Raw genomic sequence first — 26,808 nt, forward strand, 5'->3', positions numbered from 1 at the left:
TGAAACACCCACCCCAGTGTGTCTGAGGCGGCTCGCACCCGGGGTCTCCCAGCGGCCCGCAGGCTCGGGAAGTCTTCCAGGCTGGCCTCGAGCCAGGGAAGCGGCTTAAGGAGAAGAATGGCTGCCGCAAGGCCGCAGAAGGGCAGATGTGAAAAAAAGAGTGTGGCTCGCTGCTCGCAGAGCGGAGGGAAACGCAGCCGCTCTGCTCCCTCACGGGGCTCCTGGACGTCCGCACACAATGACCGGCTCCCCCGAGAGACGATCTGAGCTCGGGGATAAAAGCGGTCCCACAGCCAGGCCCACGAGCAGCGTGCCAGACCGGGCTTGATCCGACAGCACCACCTTGTTCACAATCCCACTGCTGTTCTTTCTTCCGCGCGGCAGGCAGATGCGAATGCTCCACTTGCTGCGATGCCGCAGGAGAGGCACCGGGCTGCACGTCCCGAGTCGGGCCTGAATCCTACAGCTGCCACTCAGCTAAGGAACCACCAGGACAACAGTGACGGAAGGGGCACCAACAATGAAAACACCACTGGCGGTGAGCACGTGCGGGCTTCAGGGCCTCCTCACGAGCATACTCTCACCATGTCAACGTCACACGCAAGGAAACCGATGCTTCCAGAGGACCAGGACTTGCCCCAAGTCACACAGCGGGTGACAGACGGCAGCTGCCGATAGCACCCCACGTGCTCCCCTACTGACCCCACAGAGAGGTCCCTGGGAACGCTGGCTACCCGGGAGCAGCGGCGTGCCAAGACCAGCAAGTCCCTGCTTGGTTTCTAGTCGTTCCCTAGCAACAAACTGGGATGTGGACAGGGATGATCCCAGCACAGCACAGCTGAGACGTTTTAAACACACTTGGTTTAAAATAACTTGACCGAAACGCTCACAGCATATTTTTGGGCACAGATACTATTTCCTGACCAAATTTCACCTCTATGAAAATGGCTAACATTACCTTTAAAAAGCAAGTGAGTTTCATCTTCTTGGTGTAGTCAATACCAGTGGAGGTGTGCTGGTACAGAAATAGCTGTGCTTGGGGTGAGGGTCTGCTGCCTGCACCCCACAGAGGCGCCCGGGTTCAAGTCCTGGCTGTATTTCCCATGCAGCTTCCTGCTCACATGCACCCCAGGAGGCAAAGGATGGCTCTGACACCCACCCGGGAGACCGGGATTCAGTCCCCAGTCCCCAGCTGTTGTGGGCAGACGGGGAGTGGGCCAGCTGACGGGATATCTTACTTTCTCTCTCTGCCTTTCAAATAAAATAAAAATTAAAAGAAGAAAACAAAGGTGTACACATGTTCAGAACAGATCATGTGTGTGTGACACACCCAACAGGGCTGGGAAAGCTCCTGCCCTAAGCCTCAGGTCCCTCATATACGAATGGGGCAGTATCTGCCTCACAGGGTTGCTAGAAGGATCGGGGAGGGGCAGGTGCATGAAGAGCTGAACGCGGTGCCAGTCCAGAACACACGCTCTGGGCTGACTGGGAACTCTGCAGTGCAACCTCATGTCAGGGCCGGTCGGATACACTCCTTGCCTCAAGGAGAAGGTCGATCCAGAGGAAGGAAAATCCGAAAGCTTAAAAGAAACCCTGAGATTGATCTATTTGGCTCTGACTTTCCAGCGTGTCCTCAGGCATAAGAAAACAAATGTAAAACATTCAAGAAATTAATGTTTCACAGAGAAGATTACATACAACGCGCGCGCGCACACACACACACACAGGAACTGAGCAGTGGGCTGGAGTGGAGGGACCGGGACTGTCTGCCTGGCAGGGCGGAGGCCTCAGAGAAGGAACAGGCAGGATGCTCGGGCCGGCTTGGGGCTGCCTGCACAGAATCTCCATATGGAACTGCACAGATAATAAAGATTTTTCTTCCTAATGATCGCAACTCGCCTCCTCTGCGGACAGCAGGCACACGCTAAACAATGGATGAACTAAGCGTGTCTGAAGGGAGGCATGGAGAACTGCATGTCTTGCGCTCGTCTGGGAGGGACACATCTAGCTGGCCGCCCTTGCTGGTGTCTGGGGAGGGACCACCACGCCAAGCAGCGGCACTGCCTCCAGACTCATCCTGGCCTAGCCTCCTTGCTGGGGTGCCTGCTGCCGTCTGGCAGGGGTCCAGAGAGGACTGCGGCCCATTAACTGGGTGAGGCCAGCCAGCACATCCAGGAGTAAAGAAAAGGAAAAAAACACACAACCAAAATCTGACCTCTTCCAATGTTCCTGGTTGTTTTTTTAAAGAAGCTTTTTTTTTTTTTTTTAATTATAACTTTTTATCTGAAAGGCAGATATACAGAGAGGGAAGAAGGCACAGAGAGAGAGAGTCCTCCATCTGCTGGTTCACTCCCCAAATGGCTGCAGCAGCCAGGGCTGGGCCAGGCCAAAGCCAGGAGCTTCCTCTGGGTCTCCCATGTGGGTGCAGGGGCCCAAGGACTTGGGCCATCTGCCGCTGCTTTCCCAGGCCACAGCAGAGAGCTGGATGGGAACTGGGCAGTCGGGACTCAAAGCAGCATATGGTTCATATGGCATTCCAGCCCCTCTTGGTCTTTTTTAAAAATGCACATTTTGCTTGACAGAACTAATCTACACACCAAACCCACACCATCCCAAATCGAGAAGCGAGTCTAGTCCGTCAGCGCGCAGGACACATTGTAACGCTTACCTGATTCCCCCTTCCTCTCCCTTGGAAGCAGTCATCCCTTGTCAGAACAGACAAAATGTCTTCCATCTTAACCTCACAGACACTGTGAAGGGAAGGGCAGATCAAGGTCAATGTTTTTGCTCTTTCAAAAACACCCACCATCTTGGTTCCTAAAACTGGCCTGGCCTCAAGCTAACCTGACAGGAAGCAGAAGCGACTCCTCCCAGGACAATGGACAATGCTGTTTTCCTAAGCTCTTGGGAACTGGACAGGAGACTGCGAGGATACCACAGACAAGCCAGGCAGCGGCCCCTGCAGAGCGCCACAGAGCCCCAGCATCCCATCACTATTTCTAGATAAAGCCCGAGTAGTGATGGGAAGTACTGATGCAGCACTACGACTCAAGCAGGATGGAATGAAATATTTCAGGCAGTCTTTCGACGGAGCAGAGAGAAAGAACAAAGGTGGCCAAGGTCCCCACACGGTGGGGGGGGGGGGGGGGGCGGGGGGGCGCCTCAGCCCAGGTCGGGGCCTCGTGGAGGCCGTTGGGGCGCCACCGCTTCCTTGTCCCACCTGGGGGATCCTCCCCGTGCGGCCTCTCGGTTACCCGGGGTGAGGAACGACTGGGCTCCGAGGAATCCGACGCTGCATGCTAACAGCCGGAGCCAGACTCTGGGCTTCACTCGCGCACACACGGGAGGGCTGGGAAGCCCACACTGCACAGCCGTGTGCAAGCCCACGGGTTCCAGCGTGGGGGGCAGCCACGTTGGAGCTCGAGCCGCGGGAGACAATCTGAGCTGCTGGGAAGATACCTCTCAGGGAGAGGACCGGGAGGCGTTCTGGGCGAGGAACAGATCATAAGGAGACAAATGACTGTGTTGTATGTGTTTCTGGTAACTGTAACAGGAAATTACAACATGAATGGCAACTTCTTCGGTGGGAGAAGACAACCCCTCCCCCAGAGGTTCCTGACAGGCTGTGAGAGAAATGTCACGCTGACAGCCGGTTCTCCGAGAAGTGTCATCTCCCGGCCCCCGCCCATCCTCTTGGCTGCCGACTCCCAGCCCTTAGGGTAGGTGAAGTCTTCGTAGCAGTGCCAGTCCATCCATCAGAGAGGCAGGTCCTGGAGGGTGGGGGCACGGGGAAGATCACGGATGTTTCTCAGGAAAGCAAGGTGTGGCAGCTGCCTCTGCCTCGCGCCTGGAAACCCGAAAGAAGGGGAAAGCCGAGCCCGCCCGCTCGCTCGCTCGCTCTCTCTCTCTCTCTGGCTCACCTCTACTTGTCACCTTCTCAGGAAAAGGGAACATGAGAACACAGTCCAACCTTGAAGCAGGGAGAAAGGGAATCATGCTGTCCACGCTCAGACACAGAGACCTCAAGCCAGCGCCAGGGAGACCTGGCTTTCCCAAGGGCGTGTGGCCACGGGGCCCTGTCTTGGGGGAACAGCACAGAGAATGAGCGGAGTGATGCACAGTTTAAAAGGGCCTTCTTGCTATTTCTAAGAACTCGCTGCTTCTGAAGAACAAAGCAAATCTACTATGATTATTTATGGTCGTATCAACGCATCTGAATCACCTCACCTTGCTATGAAAAGAGATAGAAGCATAAATTCCGGGAACTGTCTCACGCCTGATCTAAGAAATACACGTTTTGAGGAAGCATTTACATTTTAATAAACCAGTGATGACTTTCATTAGAAACGCACTGAAAGGAGAACTGGGAGAGTCAAGAAGTTGGCGAACGCAAAGCAGCCAGCATGCAGAGGTGGAGTTCTGAGCGTGCAGAGGTGGCGTTCTGAGCGTGCAGAGGTGGAGTTCTGAGCGTGCAGAGGTGGAGTTCTGAGCGTGCAGAGGTGGCGTTCTGAGCGTGCAGAGGTGGCGTTCTGAGCGTGCAGAGGCGGAGTTCTGAGCGTGCAGAGGTGGAGTTCTGAGCGTGCAGAGGTGGCGAGGCCCAGAGCAGCTGCTCTCCTGGCCTGTACGTGAGGGCGTCCTTCACCCAGAGGCAGGCGGCCACGCTCTGTGCTTCGGCCCAGGACCCCGCCGCCCGCCTCTCAGATTTTCAGGCACAAACATACATGTTTTCTTCTTCCTCCTCCTTTTTTCGTATTTAGGAGTGTACCTTTCGTGTTCTAAAAACGTTCCAGTCTGCTGTTTCTCACTGTATGTTTTTGTTAACTAGTTCTTACTAGATTTTCGAAAAACACTTCATTATTCGAAAGGCAGAACAGAGACAGAAAGAAGTCTTCTCTCTGTTGGTTCACTCCCCAGACGGCTGCAACAGCTAGCGCTGGGCCAGACCAGGAGCCAGGGACTCCATCTGGGGCTCTCTCCTGGGTGGCAGGGGCCCTAGCACTGGGGGGACCACCGACCAGGACCCCCCTAGGTGCGCTATCAGCAGGAGGTCGGACTGCAAGCAGAGCAGGCAGGACTCAACTGGCTGCTCCCCTGTGGGATGCCAACAGTGTGGCAAGCAGTGGCCCCAAGATATTCTTTTACATTAAGTCAAAGAAACAGCTCATACAGATATACGAAGCACTCTTTCCTCAAACAGAAACTGCCAGGTACAAGGCTCGGCTACGACTAACCACCCAGATCTCCTGCTGGGCGGGCAGTCTCCAGGGCAGACCCCAGCGAGGTGGGCTCACGGGATCAGTGATCCCACCTGCCCCCAAAGGCCCAAGTCTCCTCCTCCTGGCATTGCCCCTCTGTCCTCACCACGGCCGCGTCCTCAGGGTCCTCCAGATGTCTCCTTTGTGAAGTGGACACTGTGTCAAGTCTGACAGGAATGCCTGCACTACTGCACAGACAAAGCCAGCACGGCGATGGCTGCACTTGCTGTCTTTGCTTTGCCGAGATTTACCTGTGCTAACTACTGATTTTCCTTTCAGTTTTAGATGCCATCAACCTGAGCGTGTTTATTAGAGAAAAAAGTAAGAAGCAGGTGCGGCATCTACCGCTATCTCTGGTGTTAGACGATATCATCTGCCTGCGGAACTGGGATCACTCTTTTTCTGGGGGTGATCACATCCAAGTGACCGGGCACAGGAGGGCATCCAGACAGCTGTTGATGGAAAAGGGTGGGAGAAGGGACTGTGGGTCTAGCCCGGGAGGAGGAGAAGCAGCCGCGGAGTGACGGACAGGCTACCGTGCAGCTACCACTCAAGATTCCCAAAGTGCTTTCCCAGGTCCCGAGTTCCTCTGACAGGAAGACCACGTGTTGCGGCTGAGCTTCCAGCCTTTGAGAACGGGGAAGGGAGGAAGGCAGCCAGCCCCTTCCTGGAGAGCACCTGTCAGGGTGGTGGTGGTGGGCTGTGGCCCAGACAGTGGAAAGGCCACAAAGAGAGGTGCCAGTCGGCCTCCAGCCTCTGGGGCCTTGGCCCTCAGCTGGAGAAGCAGCCCTGGGTAAAGTGTTCATCCATCAGTCTCTTCCAGTCTGAGACTGCTGCTGCGGACTGGCCTCCTGCCTGCCCCGGTGCTGAAGGATGGGGGCACATCTCGGAGAAGCCTTGGCGCACAGACGCCCGTGCTAACAACCCGGAAGGAGTTCTGAAAAGTCAGAATCAGCGTGAGGGAGGGCTCTGCGGGCAGGAAGCCTGGCAGGCACAGCTGGGGACAGGTGCGCCCGCCTCTCGCTGGTGGGTCTAAGTCTGCCCCTGCTCCTGTGGGCTCCCCGTAGCAGGGCCCTGTCTGCCTGGATGTATAATGCAAGGATTTTTCCAGTTTTGTACTTTAAGGGGAAAAGGTCTATTTTATTTGATGTTTTACACAAAATACAGGGGTGGGCAAAGAAAACACAAGAAATCGGCCGGCCCCACCCTGCAGCATGGCTGAGACCTATGCCCACAGCACAGCCTGGTGCTCAGTGGCACCTGGGCAGCCGTGGCCGCTTCTGGGCGCGGTGTGTACCGTGCCCACCACCCTAGACAGACACAGGGCTGTGCCTGCGTTTCCCATCATCGTGCTACGGCCAAGCAGAAGAAATTCTTTAAAGCAGGTCGGTGTCAAAAACTGCTCATGGCTTTAGGTGCCTGCTCACTATCAGGGTCTGCTATTTCTGGGGTTACAGACTTTACAGAAAACAAAACAAATCCACTTCCGTGGCCCAAGTGAATTATTTCCGCGTCAGCTCCCCTGCTGCACCCGCGGGGTCTGTGGGCCTAGGGTTAGAATCTGTCACCTGGGGGACGTGAGGAGCTGCCATCTGACTGTGTTACACACAAGACGGCACCAGCAACGTCCTGGCTGCAGATGGGCCCTCTGCGGTCCATCCACCCTGAAACCATTTCCTCCCTGGTTTGTCTGCGGGGAGGGAGGAGAGGAACCGTGTGAGGAGCACAAGGCACACAGGCATACTTATTTACTAGGAGACAAATCAATTTGTTAATTCCAAGAAATGGAACCTGCTGTGAAAAAGCTCCGTGAGCTGCTGTGTGGGTGTGCTGGGCCCTCGCTGTGCAGGGGAGAGAACTCAGACCTCCACCTTAGAGAGAGTGGCGTGCAGCGGATCGCCCCGCAGCGGAGCCCTGCGACACGGGGAAGCCTGCCATGTGCCGACGGTAGGAAGGGTTTTAATTCTTGCCACTGGCTATTCTGGGACTCACTTAGGGATCACAAGGGTTAATGGCTCTTTGTCAGCATACAAAGCCCATCCACTGCAAAAAGCGACAGAAAGTTAATTAGGTGAGATCAGCCGAAACTGTTCAGGTTTCTGACTCACTTGATTTTGTGAGAAGCCAAGGAGTTGACATATTCTGCCTCCGAAGGAGCCAAAATGAGCAGGCTGCTCCCGTGGCAGCCAATCCGGGCGGTTCTTCCAACGCGGTGGATGTATTCTGCAGGTGAAGACGGAGCGTTGTACTAAAAAGGGTAACAAAAATGAAGGCATTCATACATCAAGGGACTGCCATTAATTGGAAGTGCAATACCCCTCACCTGCCTCCAGGTAGCCCAAGAATTAAATTCTGGTGCTATGGTTACCCTAACACAATCACAAGGAGAAGTCACTCAACCCTGAAACTCCCGGCTTCATTGGAAGTAACAAGGCTCTGACACGCAAACGAGAGCAGTGGCCAAGTTTCAGAACAACGCCATGTCTTCCCGTCCCAGTATCTCCGTTTTAATTTTACTTCTCCACAGGTCTCTTCATTTTCCTATCTGCATCTTTTCACTGAGGTGACTTCAAGGGGAAAATGTAGGCAGGTGGGGGTGAATGTCTCCAGGACTGCCCACATGACCTTGGCCACTTCTCCCGCAGACCGAGCAGCAGAGATGAGGAACACAGGACCCTGGACGGGGAAGGGGTCGACTGCTCTGCTGGCGGAGTCCACCTGCACTGCTGGGCCCCGGGAGCAGCTGCATCCGCACCCCTGCGGCAGAGGTGCAGGGCATGTGCGGGCAGGAGGTGCCTCTGCTCCCGCTGAGGGAACTTCTGACGCGGGCCACGGGCGCTCCCGAAGCATTTCCTGTGACCTCTGGCAATCACTCTGTCTTCCAGAGGCCAAACATGACCGAGGTCACTCCAGTGCAGGAAACTAATCAACATTCGCATGTGAGAAGGCCCTAAGTGGTCAGCGTGGTCTCTGGTCTCCTGCAGTTAGCACTGTCCCTAGCTCTGATCTCCAGGTGGCTCTGCGGCCTGCAGGGAGACCAGTTCCAGTGTGATCATCTCTGGCGAGCAGATCAGACTTCCTAGACAGAGGGAGGCACGCAGCTCCACTTAAACTGAATAAGCAGGCAGCTGTTCCCTGGTCCACACGGAAGGGCTTAAAAATACCATCGTGGAGACGAAGGAAAAGAAAAAACAAAACCAGACCCACTAAACTGTAATGCTAACACCAGGACCCTCTGGCTACGTGCTAAGGCTAGAGGTGTGTGAGAGACTGTCAGGAACTTAAGGGCTCCCCAGGTCAATGGGCAGGACACAGTTCTCAGGACAGCTGAGCCGTCTCCTTCTGGTCACAATGAGGCCTCCCAGGGGCCCGCATAATTCCCGTTATTTTCAGATTGTGGGAACTTCAGTTGGTGACATCAATCAGTGTGGGAGCAGGAGCGCCTGCCGCCTCCTCCCGACACCGCATTCCGGCTGCTTTCTGCGGCGGGCCGGTGGGCCGGATGTCAGAATTGTGCAGATAAGACTCGTTGCCGCCTGGTTACCAGGGCAACACCCAAGAGGGTAATAATAATTATTCTGGTTAAAGCCAATGCATCCGCTCACGATCATATAGGCCTGCCTCAAGCTCACACCTTAACAACTAAAAAATTACCTGAACAATCCACGTGACCTGAGGGAGATCTAAGCCTCGGGCTGCAACATCCTTCAAAACAGAAGAGAAGATGGCTTTAGAACCGGGTTTCTGAACCTCTTTTGGGTCATGGAAACATCTGATAATCTAGTGCTCATCGGCCCCCTCCCCAGGACACGTACACACACGCACGCTCACACACACACACGCACACTCACACACACATACACACACACACCCCAACTCTGCAAACAACTGCAGGGGCCCGTAACACATCCGGGTTCACCTGTGTTTGCAAACTCTGGGTAGGGGCAAGGGAATGGATTCCACAGGGCAGTCCAAGAACTTCAATGTGACCTCTGTGAGTGAGGGAGGCCTTGGAAACCTGCAGCATGCTTTGCTGGCCTACATCTAATCCAGAAAGCCACTTCACGATGAACCCACTCATGGGTTATCTCTGTCAGCACACCTCACACCGCATGGCATCCAGGTCTGCGCCTGCTCTTCCACCCCTCAAGGTCTCGGTGGCAGACAGGAGCTGCCAAACAGCGACTCGGGACTCCGCCTGTTAGCCCCAGAGAGCAGGAGACCAAGTCCTGCCCCTCTGAGAGCCAGCCATGTCAGAAAGCAGGCCAGGGCTGCTGATCACCTCAAAGACTCACCCAGACAGCTGGAAACTATAAAGCAATGGCGAGTCATGTGTTCCTTTTCAACTAGTCAATACCTGAAGAGCAAAAATTCTCCGCGCTCTAGCGTCTCTCCATTCTGAGAAGACTGGGCAAATGGCAATCTCTGGATGTTTCGCAGAAATACGCACTCAGCATTGACTCAGGAGCCACTGTCAGAAGGAGACTGTCCCCAGCTGGCACTGCGCACTCAGACCAGACCCTGCACGAACACTCCACCTGCATGATCTGGACGAATCCTCAAAACAACTCCTCCCAACAACGCCTGCTCCCATCGGACAGAGGAGGGGAGCAAGCTCAGTGAGACGAAGCTACTCACCCGCAGACAGCTAAGAAGTGGAGGCAGCCCTCAAACCCACAGTACTGCACCCCACCATCAAAAAAAGGCGCCGTGTGCCTCACACGCTGCTGGCCAGCATGGAAAGCGGTACAGGGCCCTGTGGTGGTGAGCCTGGTAATGTCCAGCGAAATCACATTTGCACTTGCCCTTCAACCCAGAACAAGCTCCCACCTAGAAATCCACCCAAAGATGCACCAGCACGGCAGAGAGTAACGGACGCAGGAGATGACACGCTTCCGCTCTGTGTGTGCCTGCAACCTGGAGAGAACCCACCGTCCGCCAGCAGCAGATGTGGCCAAGTCCTGCCCAGTCAGTGTTGGAGTTCTGGACAGAAAGAGCTAGACTTCCTTTACCCAACCTTTACACTTTTGACTGAGATCACGCAATGCTTTGACGTAATTAAAAAGTCCTACAATAGGAAACAGAGGGTCATCTATGATGTCTTCTTGTTGCATTTTGAACCCAAGTTGAATCAGGTGTCTGGATCCAACTACCAGTTTACAGGAAATATGAGAGAAAAAAGGAAAATGTCAAACCACACCAGGAAGACATAATCAGCCAAATCCAAATGTAGAATTCGAAACAACCAAACATCTGGTTTCTTCAGAAAATTCAGGGGCATGAAGAAAGAGTAACAAAACCCAGAAACATCAACCAGGCAGCTGGACAGATTGATGGACCAACTGATGGATAAATCAGTAAGCGACACCCTGAAGGAGGCTCACAAAACTGTAAACCACGGGGCTGGCCCTGTGCTGTGGAAGGTTAAGCCCCCGCCTGCAGCGCCTGCATCCCCTATGGACACCAGTTTGAGTTCTGGTTGCTCCACTTCTGATCCAGCTCCCCACTAATGTGTCTGGGAAAATAGTGGAGGATGGCAAGTCCTTGGGCCCCTGTACCCACGTGGAAAACCCAGAAGAAGTTCCTGGCTCCTGGCTCCGGCTTGGCCCAGCCCCAGCCATTGTGGCCATTTGGGGAGTGAACCAGCAGATGGAAGCGCTCTCTCTCCTTCTCTCTCTGTATCTCTGCCTTTCAAATATATAAATAATTTTTAAAAAATCTGTCCATTATGGTTTATCTCTAGACAGGGAGACTTGGCCGATTTTTACTTTTTTTTGTATTTTCCTGTGCTGTTTACTTTTTCTTTTTAAAAATTGATTTATTTATTTGAAAGGCAGAACATCAGAGAGAGAGGGACAAACAGAGGAGAAATCTTCCATCTGCTGGTTCACTCCCCAAATGTCCACAACATCCAGGGCTGGGCCAGGCTGAAGCCAGGAGCCAGGAACTCCATCCTGGTCTCCCACATGGGTGCGGGGGCCCACGCACATGAGCCATCCTCCACTGCCTTCCCAAACTGGCAGGGACCTGAACAGGAAACAGAGGAGCCAGGACTCAAAATGGCATTCTGATATGGGATGTTGGCCTCACAAGCAGCAACTTAACCCACTGCACCACGATGCCGGCCCCTGCTTCCTCTTTTTCTTTCTTGGTGTGGGTGTGTGCACATGTACACACACACACACACACACTTTGGAACCATCTGAAGCTAAGTTGCGAACATCATGATACGTCAGTCTTACATACTTTGGCAAGTATCTCCTAAGTAAAAAGGCATTCTATATAAGCACACCACTATCACACTAAGAAATTTAATATTAAAAACCATTATTTTCTACTGAACACCTATGTTTAAATTTCTCCAACTGCACCTAGCATGCTTTTTATAGTCGTTTCTCTCTCATGCATCCTACTGCCGGGACTCGAGACTCACGCCACGACGGCACCTCTGCCTTTCATCAGCCGTTTTCTGACGACCGTCACTTCCGCAGAGTCCAGACGACTTGACAGGCTCCCCCAGTCTGGGTTTGCTCTACCGGCTTCCTGAGGGTGGGGGTGGGGTTCAAGGTAGGCATTCTGGGGTTGAGAGTGCTTCAAGAAGCCCATGAGAAAACTACGCATGGCTTCAACAGGTTTCCGTGCCACAATAGCTTACGGTTTAATTCAATTTCCTATGGACCCTCTGAGGTGCCCTCCTGCACGCGGGTTCAGGGAGGTGTGCTGCCCACGGTTCCACACCGGGAGGCCCCTAGGCAGCGTGTCCTGGGTTCAGTCCCCGGGGTAAAGTGGGAGCCAGCAGCTCTCTCCACTGTGAAGATGTCTCTCTCCTTCACGGTGAGTGAGTGGAGAGTGGAACTCAGACCACGCGAATGCCCTGTTCCCAAAGGGTTCTGCATCTGCTGATGCTCCTCGTATGTTTACCCCGCAGCTGCAAACGGTGACCGTCCTGGTCCATCGCTGCATCCTTCACTCGCAGCTGTGAATTCTGGGGTAAAGAACAGCCGCCCCCCGCGCCCCAAGCATCACTAAGGGTTCGGATATACATTCTAATTTTCATTTTTGTTTGAAAGGAAAAGGAAAAGAGAGACAAAGATCTCCTATTGTCTGGTTTACTCCCCAAATGCCTGGAACAGCTGGGGCTGGACCAGGCTGAAGCAGGAGCCCGACCCAATCAGGGTCAGGGTCTTCCGCGCAGGGTCAGGGACCCACGTGCTGGAGCCGTCTCAGCGTGAGCACAGGCGGAAGCTGGAGTCAGAAGCGGAGCAGAACTCAGGCCTGGACGTTGACATGCCTGCCAGATGCACACTATCCTGGAACAACAATTCTAGCACAGCTTCCGTAAGAAGCATGCTCCCAGCTCCCAGGCGCCGTCCCACCATCTTTTGTCCAGACCACCAAGACAGCTCAGGACCTGTCTGCCCTACTCAGCCCTGGGGTCTGCTGGTTTCCTCCGAATGGTGGCTGGCTGCATCCGAAAGTGTGCAAGCAGAAGGGGAGGTACCACCGACCAAGGGTTTCCACCTGCTGCTGCCGTCCCACAACCGCCCGCTATACTAACCACACCCGACATCTTCAGAAAACTGATGGTTTTTCAGTCTGCTAAGCTCTCGGTGAGAAGTGACTATCGGCGACAGTGGGCTGCCTGAGCACTGCGGACAAGCTTTGTAAAAAATTTAATGCACAGTGGTTTAATAAATTCAACCAGATGAAACTACCTCCTGCGTGGGTGACCCAGCTCTGGGCAAATGCACGGGACACAACCTCCCTGTCTCTAGCTACTTCCTGCACTGGGGACTCTCTCCCACAGCCACCGCCATCTCCTCCTCCTCTTGGTTTCGTTCACGCAGACCTGATCCAGCCATTGCTTTAGGTTCTTCCTTCTAGTCCCAGTCCAGGCTTCCAGGGAATGAGCAAAGGCAGGGCAGGCCTGGACGGACTACCTCACGGTAGCTCTAGAGTGCGGGCAGGTCAGGGCGGCGCTCTGCCTCAGCTGACCCCCAAGACGACGGCTGGGGGACCGTCCCACTTAGTTCACGGGGGCACTTTGAGGAGCAAAGGAGAGCACACGTGGAAAATACCACGAACTATGCTTCAAGCACCCCACAGCCTGATGATGTCACAGTGGGACTGCGGCAGACAGGGCGCCCCGAATCCCCTCCTCTCCCCGCTGCACCCCTCGCACCTCCCTGGGCAGGGCACCACCGAGAAGCCAGAAGCGGCACCATCTCTGTGGAGCGCTGTCAGCGGCAGCACCGGGCCGGCCGGAAACTGACCTGCTGCAGACCCACAAGACTTCGCGTCTCCGCCGCTCCTGAACAGACACAGCCCAGCTCCATTCCTCTAACCTAATTAGGGCAAAAGACTCGCTGAAGTCAGTTCTGAAAGACACTCCACGGCGAGGCCTTGCAGGCCCCGGGCTTGACAATTGGCTGCCTCCATGAGACCTGGGAGTACAGATGGAAGGCAGCTTGCTCAGGTGCCAGCCTGTCAGTTGGATTAAAATGACTCATTTATTTACCCAAGCACCTCACAAAGTGCTTTTACGAACAGGGAGAGGGGCCTGCCGTCTCTCTGAGAAGGGACGCAGCGAACTCGCCTCTGACGCCTTCCCGGCCTGCCAAAAGTCATTACTGCCGTGTGTGGAAAGCCATCAGCAGGGTACAGGCCCCCGTTGTCCGGGTGACAGATTGGGCTGCGTAATCAGAGGAGGAAGGAGAGAGTGCAGAAGCTGTCAGAGGCGAGAGATCTTGGCTGGAGCCGCCAAAAAACTGGCAACATGAGTTAGCGTAACAGAGTAAACAGCAAACAATCTCCAAACCACCTCCCCACGGACACACACGGAACACCATGGAGGAGAGAAACTTTACTTAGAAGACGGGACCCGGTGAAAAGTGAGGTGCCGGACCGACACGTGCGTCTGGCGACCTCGCCGCCTTTGTCCCCTGGGCCGGCCGCTCCCCAGGAGAGAGGAAACGAAGGGCCGCGCGGACGGCAGTACTTCGAGAAGAGCCGGAGCTGGGGCAGGCGGCGCGGGGGACTCATGGGCACCTTCTGGAGAAGGCCCAGGCAGGACCCCAGCTCTGCTGGGGGAGCAGCGGGCAGCAGGGCTGCGCAGAGCTGGAGGTGACCCTGCTCTGTGGGACAGTTTCCACCTGCCAGGGACCAGCACGGAGAGCAGGGACCCCAGCAGAAAGCCTCTGGCCGGCCGGAGAACCAGCGGCCCCAGGAAATCTCAGGGTCCCCTCACCGACAGGACTCCGAGGTACAAACCACACTCCTCTCCTATGGCTTAGCACGACTCCTCACCATAAGCAGGAGGGGATGATATTTTGTATTTTGTCTTCCATCCGATTCCTCTGGTTTCTCAATTCCGTTGAGAAAGTGGGCTTCAGGCTTTGCAATGACTCCCTCCTACAAATCCCTACGTCCTTGTTAACCTGGCTGTGAATACGTCTCTTCTTCTACAGACTGGTCTCTGCAGCCCCCACACCCATCACTTCTGCCCAGACTTCACCTCCCCCCGGGCAAACACGTCTGCAATGGCAACAGCACTCAAAGCTGGTCCAGAGAGACCCCTGTTTTGTTTTGACAGGCAGAGTTAGACAGTGAGAGAGAGAGAGAGACAGAGAGAAAGGTCTTCCTTTTCCGTTGGTTCACCCTCCAATGGCCGCCACGGCCGGTGCGCTACGCTGATTTGAAGCCAGGAGCCAGGTGCCTCCTCCTGGTTTCCCATGGGGTGCAGGGTCCAAGCACTTGGGCCATCCTCCACTGCCCTCCCGGGCCACAGCAGAGAGCTGGCCTGGAAGAGGGGCAACCGGGACAGAATCCGGCACCCCGACCGGGACTAGAACCCAGGGTGCCGACGCCGCAGGCGGAGGATTAGCCTAGTGAGCCGCGGCACTGGCCAAGACCCTTGTTTTTACGATGTTTACAATCAAGATGAAAAATACCCACACATACATATCCGTAGCTGTTCCTAGCAGGAAGAAAGACACGGGGCATGGGGGGGGGAGGGGAGGCATTTTTTCTAACAGTAAAGGAAACAGCGTAACTGTGCACACAGTCTCCAGAAGGCATTCATTCAGTTGTTGCAGGCCTCCACGAAAGAAACCTTGGGGTTATAAACTAAAATGGCGAAAGTTAAGAGTAAATGGGGAGGAACCTCCCCTCAGTGTGCAACATGATTCCTCCTTATCGAAGGAAGCCAGGTCTCCATCTGCCTCGTCCTGACGTGGCCCTCAGTCCTCATTAACACCAAGGCGCCTCCTGGAGAGCGTTCAGATAGCCTGGCAAGCAACAGGCGGCTTCCAAGGACGCCGAGTGACAGGATCTCCCTGGGCCCGGCGTGAGCACATCTCCTGTGCCCACAGCTCTCTGACACCAGAAGTGTCAGGACGAACTGAACAAGCAGGGTAGAAGGAGCAGAACACCGAGCAAACCAAAGAACGTGTCGACGACGTTAAACCCGTGCTCACAGCCGGCTTGGAGCGGAGACCGAGCCAGCCCCTCCAGCTAGCCGCTCTCCAGTCCTCTTCAGGGCGTGCTGAAGACAAGCGGAGGCCGTGGCAGAAGGCTAGCACACGGGACGTGACCTGGACGAGCCAACGACCACAACCCAGAAGGCTTCAGAGGAACTGGAGAGATTTCCCCGCACGCGGCACCCGGCCTGGCAGGGCACGCGGGGGCGAGCAGGTGCTGTGCTTCAGCAGGACAGTGGACGGCCCACCTCAGGGCTCTGTCTGGCCAACAGGACCACTTGCAAGCAGCGGCCACAAAGAACAGGGATGTGATCACTGCTTTGACCCACTGACAATTATGCGTGTTTCAGAAGAACCATCTCCCCTCCCAGGCAGAGCTGCTAACCAAACCAAAATCTCACCTTAGATACACGGAGTTGGCTCGGAGACTGACAGCTGCCCCGTGTCTGTATGTATGGCGGCCCCAGCACGCTAGGAAACCAGCATCTTCGGGTGGAAGGGAAAGGTTCTGCTCTTACCTAACTCAAGTCCTAACAAAGCTCACCACTGCTTTCTGTTCCATTTACAGACGGTCTGTGACACTCAGGCCTCAGGTAACACCCACATGTGGAAAAGCGCATCACCTCCGCCTCCCTCGGGCTCCAGGAAAAGGCACCCACACTGGCGGTTCTCTGAACGTCCAGCCAATTCAACTCACACATACCAAGTGCCTGAGGCAGCCGAGCAGGGCACTCCCTGTCTTCACAGAGCTTACGACCTGGCAGCACGACACCTCGCCAGGTATGACAGCATGATGGAGAACAGGGGGCACAGTGGGAGTGAGCAGCGGGAAGAACCGGGGCTCCTGGGGTTCACTTCCTGAAGTGAAACTGAAGCTGGGAGCCGAGCAGAGGCCACAGTGAGTGTTCCACGCAGACAGAAGAGCATGGACATGGCCTCAAGGCCAGAACAAGAGGAATGACACATTCAAGGAACCGAAACAGGGGCCTGTTGGCTACAGGGCGGGGAGCAGTGGGCTGAGGTCTGGTCCCACAAAGCATTACTGGACAAGATGAAGGTTTGTGGCACAATTCATCAATCTTCACTCTAGACCAGGCACTTAGAGATGGGGTCTAGAGCAGACAGAAGCGCCTGACTTATGGACTGGTGTCTAAAGGGAAGGGCTGCCTGGTCAGACACGGAACTCCCTAGAGCCAAGCATTCCAAGACACTGTCACGGCCACAGTGTCTCACACCATGGGAGACTCGGCCCCTGATAAGGAGGCCAGACAGGCCTCGTAGATGAGTGCCCACACTCACACCCGCACACCCCCATTCCCTCCCCAGAAACAAGGCTGCACTCACCCACAACCTCTAAATCTACAGAGAAACTGTCTCAACTGCCTTGAGCATGCTGGGAGCCACGGCGCTCCCCAAACATGCTAAGAGCCACGGCGCGCCTTAGGAAGTACCCACGTTACGTAAGGCTCTGCGGGGCATTCACACGGCTGCCTGGCACATGCTCCCTGGACCTACTGGATGTACAGTGGACTTCCTCACTGTACACACAGCTTTCCCACCAGCCCACTGGAGATGAAATTATATCGTCCAAGATGGCAGAGAGGGGGCAACAACTACGGCGCAGAGACTTCTCAGAGGAAACCGTAAAGGGCGAGGTGCCAGTCTCCAAGGAGCACGGGAGACGCGCACTAGAAAGGTCAGTGCTGCGCCTGCAGCTGCGCAAGACAGCAAAGACGGAGGCCCCGGGAGTCGAGGGCCAGTGGCAGCAGCGGACAAGCTCTGTCCAGGCGTGTGCTTCCCCTTTAAGGAAAGGGGCGCAGAGGCGAGCGGAGTATGTTGTTGTGGGCAGACTTTCTCAGCTCTAATCACTCCCGATAGCTGTAATTTACAAGTTTTTGGTGGATGGAAATCGCCAAGATTCACACATTTTCAGGCCAACAGCTGCCACTATTAGTGAGCAAATTGCCAAGTCTTCTGCCCGGTGGTAGCCAGCTATGTGTGGCAGTCAGGTGACAAGCCAGCGGCAGAGACCAGCCACAGCAAGGGCCCCTTGTAGGGGTGCTTCCGCTCCCCGCAGGGTTGGCCACAGACTGTCGAGAGGAAACACTGCTACGCACCGTGCAGAGGAGGACGCCTGTCCTGGATCGGGCGAATTCCTGGAACACCGCTGTCCGTTCCTGCAAAGAGAAGGGGGCGGGCCTTGTAACTCAGTTAAAGCTCCAGCCAGGGAAGCTAAGAGTTCCCTCATTCTCCCGATTTCCTACCGCGACGGCCGTTCACAGGCACAGAGCGGCTCGCCGGGAAAGCAGTGGACTCTGTCTTCTAAGGTGACCCGGTACAGAGGGCACGGCGCTGGGGAGACCGACGCGGGGAGGCCGTGGACTCTGTCTTCTAAGGTGACCCGGTACAGAGGGCACGGCGCTGGGGAGACCGACGTGGGGAGGCCAGGCGAGGGCCAAACGTCTCCCTCCACAGAGCATGCAGCTCGTCACAACCAGCGCTGAGAACTCGCCTGCCACGCGGTCAGCTCGGGAGAACGTTCTGAGGTTCTGCCGGCAGCGCACAGGGCAAGCAGCAGGGACGACGGACCTGGGGCCGTCTCAGCTTGGCCTGGAGTGAGACACTGCACCCCGATACTGGCAAAATGAAAGGCGGGGTGCTGCCTCCTGCCTCTGCCTGTCTCCTGCAGAAGATGTTAGAACTCAACATTCGCAAATAAATAAAATAAATCTTAAAAAAAACAACAACTAGATTCTTAATCAAAGCTGGATCACCCTGAAAGACAGGGCAACTGTGGCGCGGCCCGTTCCCTAGGCACTCAGAGCTTCACCTGCAGGAAGCCCTGGGAAGTAAGCGCTGTCACCATCCTCATCCTCGTCGTAGACAGGGACCCTGAGCCCGAGGCGGAGTCCACACAGCCAGTAACCGACGGGCCAGGACTGGGACACAGGGAGTCTGCCCCCCAGAGGGCACGGCCATAACCACCACGCTGGGCTCTCAGTGGGAACAATCCAACTGCACAATTTTGTGCCTCACTGTTACACTTCCTGGACTTGACCAAGCCCCTCCCTCTCCAGAGTCCTCAGGGCTGTCCTGCCAGTGCCTTGTGAAACAGGCCTGCGGACTGATGAACCAAGCTTAAAACAGAACCCCAGGCCCCAGACGGCTTTGAGGAATGAAATCAACCACCTCGATCGAATCAGGCTTATGAAATTCGGACAGGCTGGAACATTCGGAGACTCCATGCAATCTTGTGGTAATAAGCTGTGTCCTTGAATGACCTTGAGTAAAGTCTCTTTTCTGGGCCTCCATCTCCTTAATTACTAAAACAAACAAGCAAAGCCGACAGGGGCCGGCCCCGTCTAGGATCACGTCGCACCTCCAATGTCTCTGTTAGCTCTAAAACGTCCGCTGTAGCAGCAGGTTCTGCTCCACTCTCACCGGTTTCTGCCTTGCTTTCACCTCTCCTCTAGGACAAGATGGCTCCTCCTCCCATGCCCGTCCGCCCTTCCTCTCCCAATTCCATGGTGTGAGCCTCACGCCCTGCCGGGCAGCCTGGTTAGGAGCGAGGGCTGAGTGCTGCAGAAAGAGGGAAACGTGACACTCCTTCCTGACACACACGTCGCTCCGCTGAGAAAGAGCTGGAGCCTGCAGCCCCTTCCGTGCCCGGTGCCCGCTCCCCACCAAAAGTGCTCCAAGTGCAGCGCTGTGTCTTGTTGACAATGACAGCAGCCGCGCTCAGCAGTACCATATGGGATCCACAATTTAGCTCCATTAATGCTCTTAATTTGAAGACATCAAGCCCTAATTACACACTGGGTACTAAAAAGGCAAAAGCCTTCCCTGGTGCCAGCTCCTTAGTGGTGCTCTGTTGCCTCAACAGCTGCTTGAGGCAGACTCGGGCCAAGCGGGGCTCGCGAGCTCTCTCGGGTGGAAAAGCCCTGCGCGCGAGCGAGAGCACCAGGACGACAGGCTGCCCCTGACCAGCCCAACCCAGCCGGGACGACAGGCTGCCCCTGACCAGCCCAACCCAGCCGGGACGACAGGCTGCCCCTGACCAGCCCAACCCAGCCGGGACGACAGGCTGCCCCTGACCAGCTCAACCCAGCCGGGACGACAGGCTGCCCCTGCCCAGCTCAACCCAGCAGTGCCTGCCCTAGCCCGGCGCGGCTCACGAGGGCCACACGCAGGGCCACTCATGCAGGGCCTGGGCCACCTGGCCAAGGGGTTGTGCTCACCTCCTGTTCCATGTTGCCATGAAGCCGCAGGAATTTTAATCGCGTGCAGGCAGATGGTGACGGCCCCGAGGCCCGGGCCCCCGAGCCGCTCGCCAGGGTCTGGAGGAAGAGGTGGTAGTGGAACTCCACCAGCTCGCAACTGGAGAAAAAGACGATCATCTTCTGGTCTTTCTCAAACTACAGCGACACGGGGCGGGGGAGACACCGTAAGTTTCTAAGGTTAGGTGACGCTAAAAATGAGTGTTTCTCCAATGTACATATTCACACTGGCTCTGAGTTCAAACAGATGATTCTGATTATTTTTTTCTTCTAAAAACTGCTATTCCCCTCCACAAAGAAGGTAGACATGGACGTGCTCGCGTCTCGGTACTGGAGAGGGAGAGCACCCCGCAGAGGAGGGTGTCCGCGCTCTCTCCCTCTCCCCCTCCCCCTCAGGGCTCACCGTGCGGGCCTGGCAGACCCTCCAGCTCTCAAGCCCTCCCACCTGCTGCTCCCCCAACATCTGAGTCTACTGAGCAAACACAGATACGAGGAGGCCTCAACACACACCTGTGGGGCTGGTGTGGGGCCGCAGGTCAACCCTTGGTTTGTGATGCCAGCATCCCGTGGGAGCGCTGGTTTGAGTCCTGGCTGCTCTATTTCTATTTTTTTTAAAGATTTTATTTATTTTATTTGAGAGTTAGTTACAGACAGTGAGCAAGAGAGAGGTCTTCCTTCTGCTGGTTCACTCCCCAGATGGCTGCAATGGTCGGAGCTGCACCGATACGAAGCCAGGACCCAGGAGCTTTTTCCTGGTCTCCCACGTGGGTACAGGGCCCCAAGCACTTGGGCCATCTTCTACTGCTTTCCCAGGCCATAGCAGAGAGCTGGATCGCAAGTGGAGCAGCTGGGACTAGAACCGGCCCCCATAGGGGATGCCGGCGCCGCAGGGGGAGGATTAACCTACTGCACCACGGTGCCAGCCCCAGCTGCTCCACTTCTGATTCAGCTCCCTGCCAGTGCACCTGGGAAAGCAGCAGCAGGTAGCCCAAGTGCTTGGGCCCCTGTTACCTAAACGGGAGACCCGATGGGGTTCCAAAGCAAGCCAGCTTTGGCTTGGCCCAGGGAGTGAACCAGCAGATGGAAGATCTTTCTTTCTCTCTTTGAAGAGAATGGATAAGTACTTCTTTAAAAAGAAAACGGCAAGGTTCCTCCTCTGTGGAGCTTATAGTCACATGCATGCTAGCCAGTAAATAAACACATACATATAAAAAAATTTTACATTTAAAAATGAAATAAAAAAACCCACGAGTGGGAGCGCCCCTGTGCGTTCCTCCTCAGATACTCCACACAGATCTCGGGGTGAACGTCACGACTCTCCCCGACCTGGGGTCCCTTACCCGCTCTCCATCCTCCGGCAGAAAGGACACACACAATATACACATCTAGCTCCACGTACAGACAGACAGCTATGGACTCAGAGTCAGAGACAGATTAGAGAACTTCCAGTTCGCCATCAGCCCACTGCTGCCAATGCCGGACACAGGCAGAACAGCGGCTCCTCCTCCCCAGACAGGCGAGGCCTGAGCTGCAGTCCCACCTTGCACTTCTGTAGGATGAAGGCTGCCAGGCAGACAAGCCTCAGTTTGCTGGGAACCAGTGTCACGTGCTGATCCAGACTCTCTGGGATCGCAAAGCCATCCGGCCGGGAACCAGGCTGTGGAGGACCGACTTCCTGCACTGCTTTGCCCTCTGGGTTACACTGGTCACGGCTTTCATCCAGGACAGAAACGCTGACTGGATTGTGCAAACTGATGTCAGCCAGCCGTGTCACACCTTGGAGAGAGTGCAAAGAGCAAAACAGATACATACGCACACCCACACACACCATCAGCTCATTAACAGGGTCCTGGCATGAATGTGTCCTACCATCAGCCTGGTGGAGGCAGACTCCCTGGACTCCCCACAGCCCCACCAAGCCATCACGTTCGTTTTCTCAACTCTGTCATCTATGGAAGACCATCAGAGGTGTCCCCGCCCCCACCCTCCAAAGGGGTCCAGGGTTAAACAGGCTTCCCAGGCGGCTTTGCCGTTGACATGCACCATCAAGCTACAAGGAGGAGGGAGGGGACGGGACAGTTCCCAGTTTTCTGACCACAGAATCTCTTTTCCGTGGATCCTGTCTAAATTCATGCTCCCTAGGATACACTCTTGGAACTGCTGTGGGTCGCATGAATGGCCCTGCGTGTGTTTCGGATCACAAGGCCCAGGAAATCAAGTAAGTCAGGCACAAGCGCCCGAACGCTGAGCCGCCGTTCAGCCTGACTCATCGTGTGGGGCGATTCTGAAGCCTTCCGGGCCTCGGTGTCCCATCTGTGAAGAGAACTAAGAATCCCCACCTCGAGAGGGCAGAAGACAGAAGGAGCTTCAGCAACCTCTTCTAAGAGCGGTGCCCCTTGGGAAAAGGTGTGAGGACTACACTCAACAGTGCACGGCGGAGAGAGGGCAGCGTCCTCTGAGCCCGGGCCCCACGGTGGGTGGTACCTGCAGTGAAATCTTCCCGCAACATCTGGGCACAGGTGCCCCTGCCCGAGCGCCGAGACGACCTCTCCCCTGCCCTGTGCCATGGGGATCAGTCTCGGGTGTGTGGGACTGGAGTCTGCACACTGGCCTCTTGGGGCACTTTCTTCCTAGCAGAGCGACCTGTCTGGCAAAGACTCAGGGACATCCGGGTTCTCCTTCTACTTCCCAACCCACCTTCTGTGAGTGTTGCCGACAGCAAGACGTTCTGTCGCTTCCGGCACTCGGCATTTACAGCGTTGAGTATCACTGTGATATCCTTCTCAAAACCCAGATCCAAGATTCTGCGGTCAGAGAAGAAGTTTGATCCGCATGCAGAACAGACGTGGTGACACGGGGCTGCGGAAGTCACAGTGAAGGCGGCAGGCACGGCCCTCCCCTTCCACCTTTCGTGTTTCCCGGCCGAGGCTCACCTGTCTGCTTCATCCAAAACCAGCCAGCAGATCCGACTAAAATGAATGTTCTTTGTGGATCTGATGTGATCCACCAGGCGGCCGGGGGTTGAGATAAGGATATTTATTCCTTTGCGAAGTCTGCAGAAAAATTATACACCATAAAAGCCAAACAGGGCTACCTCAACAGAAACACGAGGAAGAGGAGGACAGCTTCCCTTCGCCTGCCAGGCCTGACTCACGGAGCACACAGGGGCAAGCAGGTAAACAGACACCGCGTGCCCCCCACTCCCACAGCACCTACCTGCTAAGGTCAGAAACTGCCAGCATCATGAAACCCTAACTGAGAGGAATCTTATCTATAAAGTCAATGTTCTTTAGCCAATGCAGACTCTTTAGAGGACATTCCAGGTGGACGGTTCTCCAACCTGCTCTCAGAGGCTCTATGCCATGGACCCTGTTCCCGGAGCAGGTCAGGTGCTCCAGACGCCTGACAACTGCCTGCACTGTGCCCTAGGGCCTTCGAAGAGCAGGGACAACTTCCTCCCAGGCAACCACTACCCCATCATTTCACAGTAACAGACAGAACAGCATTTTTTTTTTTTAAAAAAGATTCTTTATTTTATTCAAAAGGCAGAGTTACAGAGAGACAGGGAGAGATAGAGATTGAGAGATCTTCCATCCGCTGGTTTACTCCCCACGTGGCCACAATGGCAGGAGCTAGGTTGATCTGAGCCAGAAGCCAGGAGCTTCTTCTTAGTCTCCCACATGGGTGCAGGGGCTCAAGCACTTGGGCCCTCCTCCACTGCTTCCCCTGGCTGTTAGCAGGCAGCTGGACTGGAAGTGGAGCAGCCGGGACTCGAACTGATACCCTATGGGGTGCTGGTGCCTCAGGAGGAGGCTTAACCTACTACGCCACAGCACCGGCCCCCAGAATAACATTTTTAGTTGGTTGTATTTTCCAGCTTTCCTTGCAGTTAAGTATGGCTATCTGCTTATGTGCTAGCAATGAGAGAGACAGATGAAGGGAGTGCACAGATCATTCAAGGACCTTTAGAGGGAAGAGGGATGGCCATCTTTGTTCCTGCTGGCAGGAACATGTAATGGCTGGAGCTCCAGCTACTAACTGAAACCATGAGGTAATCATGCATGGGCGCCTCCTACAACGGCAGAGAAAGACACAGAGCACACTGCCAGTCCTGGACTGGATGCATCAGACTGTGGTGAGAGGAAAACCACCACGTTGTTTGTGTTTCCACAGCAGAATTCAACCCTGAGCGATGCCTACAGCTTTCAGGCTCGTTTTGCTGGCTGGCGGTAACTACTAATTAATAAGCTGTCATACAATAAAAGTATTTTAGGTCAGTGTTGTGGCACAGCAGCTAAAGCTGCCACCTGCCTGTAACGCCAGCATAACGTATAGGCCCCGGGTTCGAGTCCTGGCCGCTCCACTTCCCATCCAGCTTCCTGTTAATGTGCCCGGGAAAGCAGCAGTGGACGGCCCCACACCCCTGGCTTCAGGCTGGCCCAGCTTAGTGCAGCCCTTTGAGGGGTGAATCAGTGGAAGGCAGACCTTTCTCTTTGTCTCTTTCCTCCCCTCTCTTGTAACGCTGCCTTTCCAATAAGTAAATAAATAAATGAATGAATGCTTTAAAAGAATTTTAGAAAGAATGCAGGCAATTTGGCATATACTTGTTGAACAATTTTCACTGACACCAATTTTAAGTGAGGGACCAATGTATCTGGATATAAAAAGTGAACCGCGAGGCGCTATGTTTGTGATCTTACTTTTATAACACCGAGCAGCAAAGCCACACAGAAGGCGCCCACCCTGGAGGTGGGGGCGGGGCGCGTCTGTGGGCCTTCGTGGGGCTGCGGTCAGGAAGACGTGAGCGCTGCTGCCAACCACATCAGACGGGAACCTGCTGGGAGGTTCATCAATATTTCAAACTGCAGCGCTGTCTGCAGGTGACGGTTCTCGGCCGGCTCGGGCCGTCCACATACGGGGATAGGAAGCTTGGTTGGAGACAGGGTCTCCCCAGGTTTGGAAGGACCAAGTTTTATCGAACAGAAGGGAAGCCAGATTCAAAAAGGAGTCAGCAGTGAGTGGACCTCCTCCTACCTGGCTTTTTCTGACTTTCTCTTCTCTCCTCCCATTAACACTCCGGGCACAATCCAGGTAAAAGGCTAGAGAAAGACACAGACCAAAATCAGCGCAACGCTCCTTCGCTGAAAACAGGACTGATTCTAGATTCCGACCCCTTAAACGAGCAGGCAGAGCGGGAGGACTCGGGCTTTTCACCGCGGGAGGGGCTGCACACACGGTCGCGAGCGGCAGTGACCAGAACGACAGCGACAGCCAGCTCCCGGCGCCGTGGGCGGGACGCGGGAGCGCTTGCGCTGGTCCCAGCAGCCGCCCCGCCTTCCCCGCTGAGCCTGCACTGAAAACGCATTCCAGCAAGCTGAGTGCCCTCTCCCTGCCTGGGCAGGGGCAGGACAGAGCAATCACGCGCTAACTCGCGGGGCCGGCAGGCTCTGGGTCTGAAGCCTTCCCACTGTCTTTACCACCCCACTCCAGCTCTGAAGCCGCTTTCCTGAGGTTGTGCCAGGGGTCTCAGCCCACGGCTGCTAGTGACGGGATGGACAGAGCACACAACCTCCAGCGCCAGGAAGCACGGTGACTCGGCTGGGCTGCAAACTGACGGGGAGCAAGGCCGAGATCAGCACAGCCTCAGACACTGTGCCAGCGAAAGTGGGGACATCAAGGAAGGGGCAAAGAGGAATTCCTACCCCAGCGAAAACAAGGAGACTGGGGGTAATCTTCCCTCACAAGCCAGCCCAAGAGGACAAGGCTGAACGCACGCCTGCCTTACCTTAAGCAGTTTCTGGATGGTGTCAAAGCTCTGCAGAGCCAGCTGTGAAGGGTGACAGAGAATCGTGAGCAGCGCGCCCTTCCTCCCCAGGCACTGTGACTGACTGGGACGGAGACTTCCACCTCGAGGCAAAGCTCAAGGGAAGAAAGACCCTATGTGCACAGAATCTGCCCCAGAAACGCGCCTCGCTCTTGGGCTGGTTCCGCAACCGAGCGTAAAGGTAACACATCTAGTTCTTTGACATACACAAAAATAGTGTTTTGTGCTCCCTCTGCTGGCTCAAATTCCCAGAGCGTCACACAGAAGTTCAAGTCTTTGGTGCACAAAGTTGGAAAAAAGGGGAAAGTCACCCCCTAATCTAGCGCTCCTGAGAGAGAGAGCAAATCGCTGGCGGATGAGGGGCAGAGCAGAATGGTGACGCACAGCCTAGCCTTTGAAGGAGACCAGCCCAGGGCGTCTCAGACTGGCAGATGCTCGTTCCCAAGTCTACAAAAACAAAAACAAGGCAAAACCCACATGCCCAGCGGAAACCAGACGAATAAAAGTTAATGGTGTAACATTAACCACCGTCAAAAATTCTCTACAGTACCCTGTTATCCAAGCACACACACACATATATACATGCATATATAGAATATATACACACACACAGCACTTATTAATTAGTGTTCATGAGACATCCCCAGCAAGGAGCAAGTTTGCTGCTGTAGAAATTCAGAGCCGCTGCCTGTTCTCGGGGGCAGAGCTGAGCTCGGGCGCTGCAGGCTCTAAAATGGCTGCTCAAAACCTCCACCTCATAATCAATTTTCTGCAACAGACTGATTAGCATCTGATGCAGAAAACAGACACCCAGTCTGAAACTGCCTCTGTAGGCAAATAAAACAGGTCAGACAGCAGAGATTTCCACCAAGAAAGAAAAACGTGGAGAAATTTAACGTTCAGGAAAAAGGGAAGTTTTTGTAGTAATAGTTTCTTTAAAAAATCAAAGTTCAGTTTCAGAGCCAATGCTCTTG

At 55.0% G+C, this 26,808-nt stretch overlaps 1 protein-coding gene across 8 annotated transcripts in view; it reads right to left on the reverse strand.

The window, feature by feature from the left end:
• Positions 1-26,808, reverse strand: part of DDX31 (DEAD-box helicase 31) — a 68,619-nt gene that overhangs the window by 24,463 nt on the left and 17,348 nt on the right. For 7 of the 8 annotated variants that reach the window (XM_089321965.1, XM_051835359.3, XM_089321967.1 and 4 more), the window contains 10 exons: positions 25,796-25,837; positions 25,045-25,109; positions 22,944-23,063; positions 22,708-22,814; positions 21,551-21,786; positions 19,972-20,148; positions 17,851-17,910; positions 8,910-8,960; positions 7,364-7,503; positions 2,669-2,750 (listed from right to left, as the gene is read on the reverse strand). In XM_089321965.1, coding sequence (XP_089178091.1) covers positions 2,669-2,750; positions 7,364-7,503; positions 8,910-8,960; positions 17,851-17,910; positions 19,972-20,148; positions 21,551-21,786; positions 22,708-22,814; positions 22,944-23,063; positions 25,045-25,109; positions 25,796-25,837 — 1,080 coding nt within the window. Of the gene's footprint in view, positions 1-2,668; positions 2,751-7,363; positions 7,504-8,909; positions 8,961-17,850; positions 17,911-19,053; positions 19,313-19,971; positions 20,149-21,550; positions 21,787-22,707; positions 22,815-22,943; positions 23,064-25,044; positions 25,110-25,795; positions 25,838-26,808 lie in introns of those variants that run through there. The other variant, XM_089321971.1, reaches the window with a different exon arrangement.

The sequence above is a fragment of the Oryctolagus cuniculus genome, chromosome 1 (assembly GCF_051225735.1).
Source record: "Oryctolagus cuniculus isolate XC-2025 breed Fujian yellow rabbit chromosome 1, ASM5122573v1, whole genome shotgun sequence".
In the NCBI taxonomy this organism is placed as follows: domain Eukaryota; kingdom Metazoa; phylum Chordata; class Mammalia; order Lagomorpha; family Leporidae; genus Oryctolagus; species Oryctolagus cuniculus.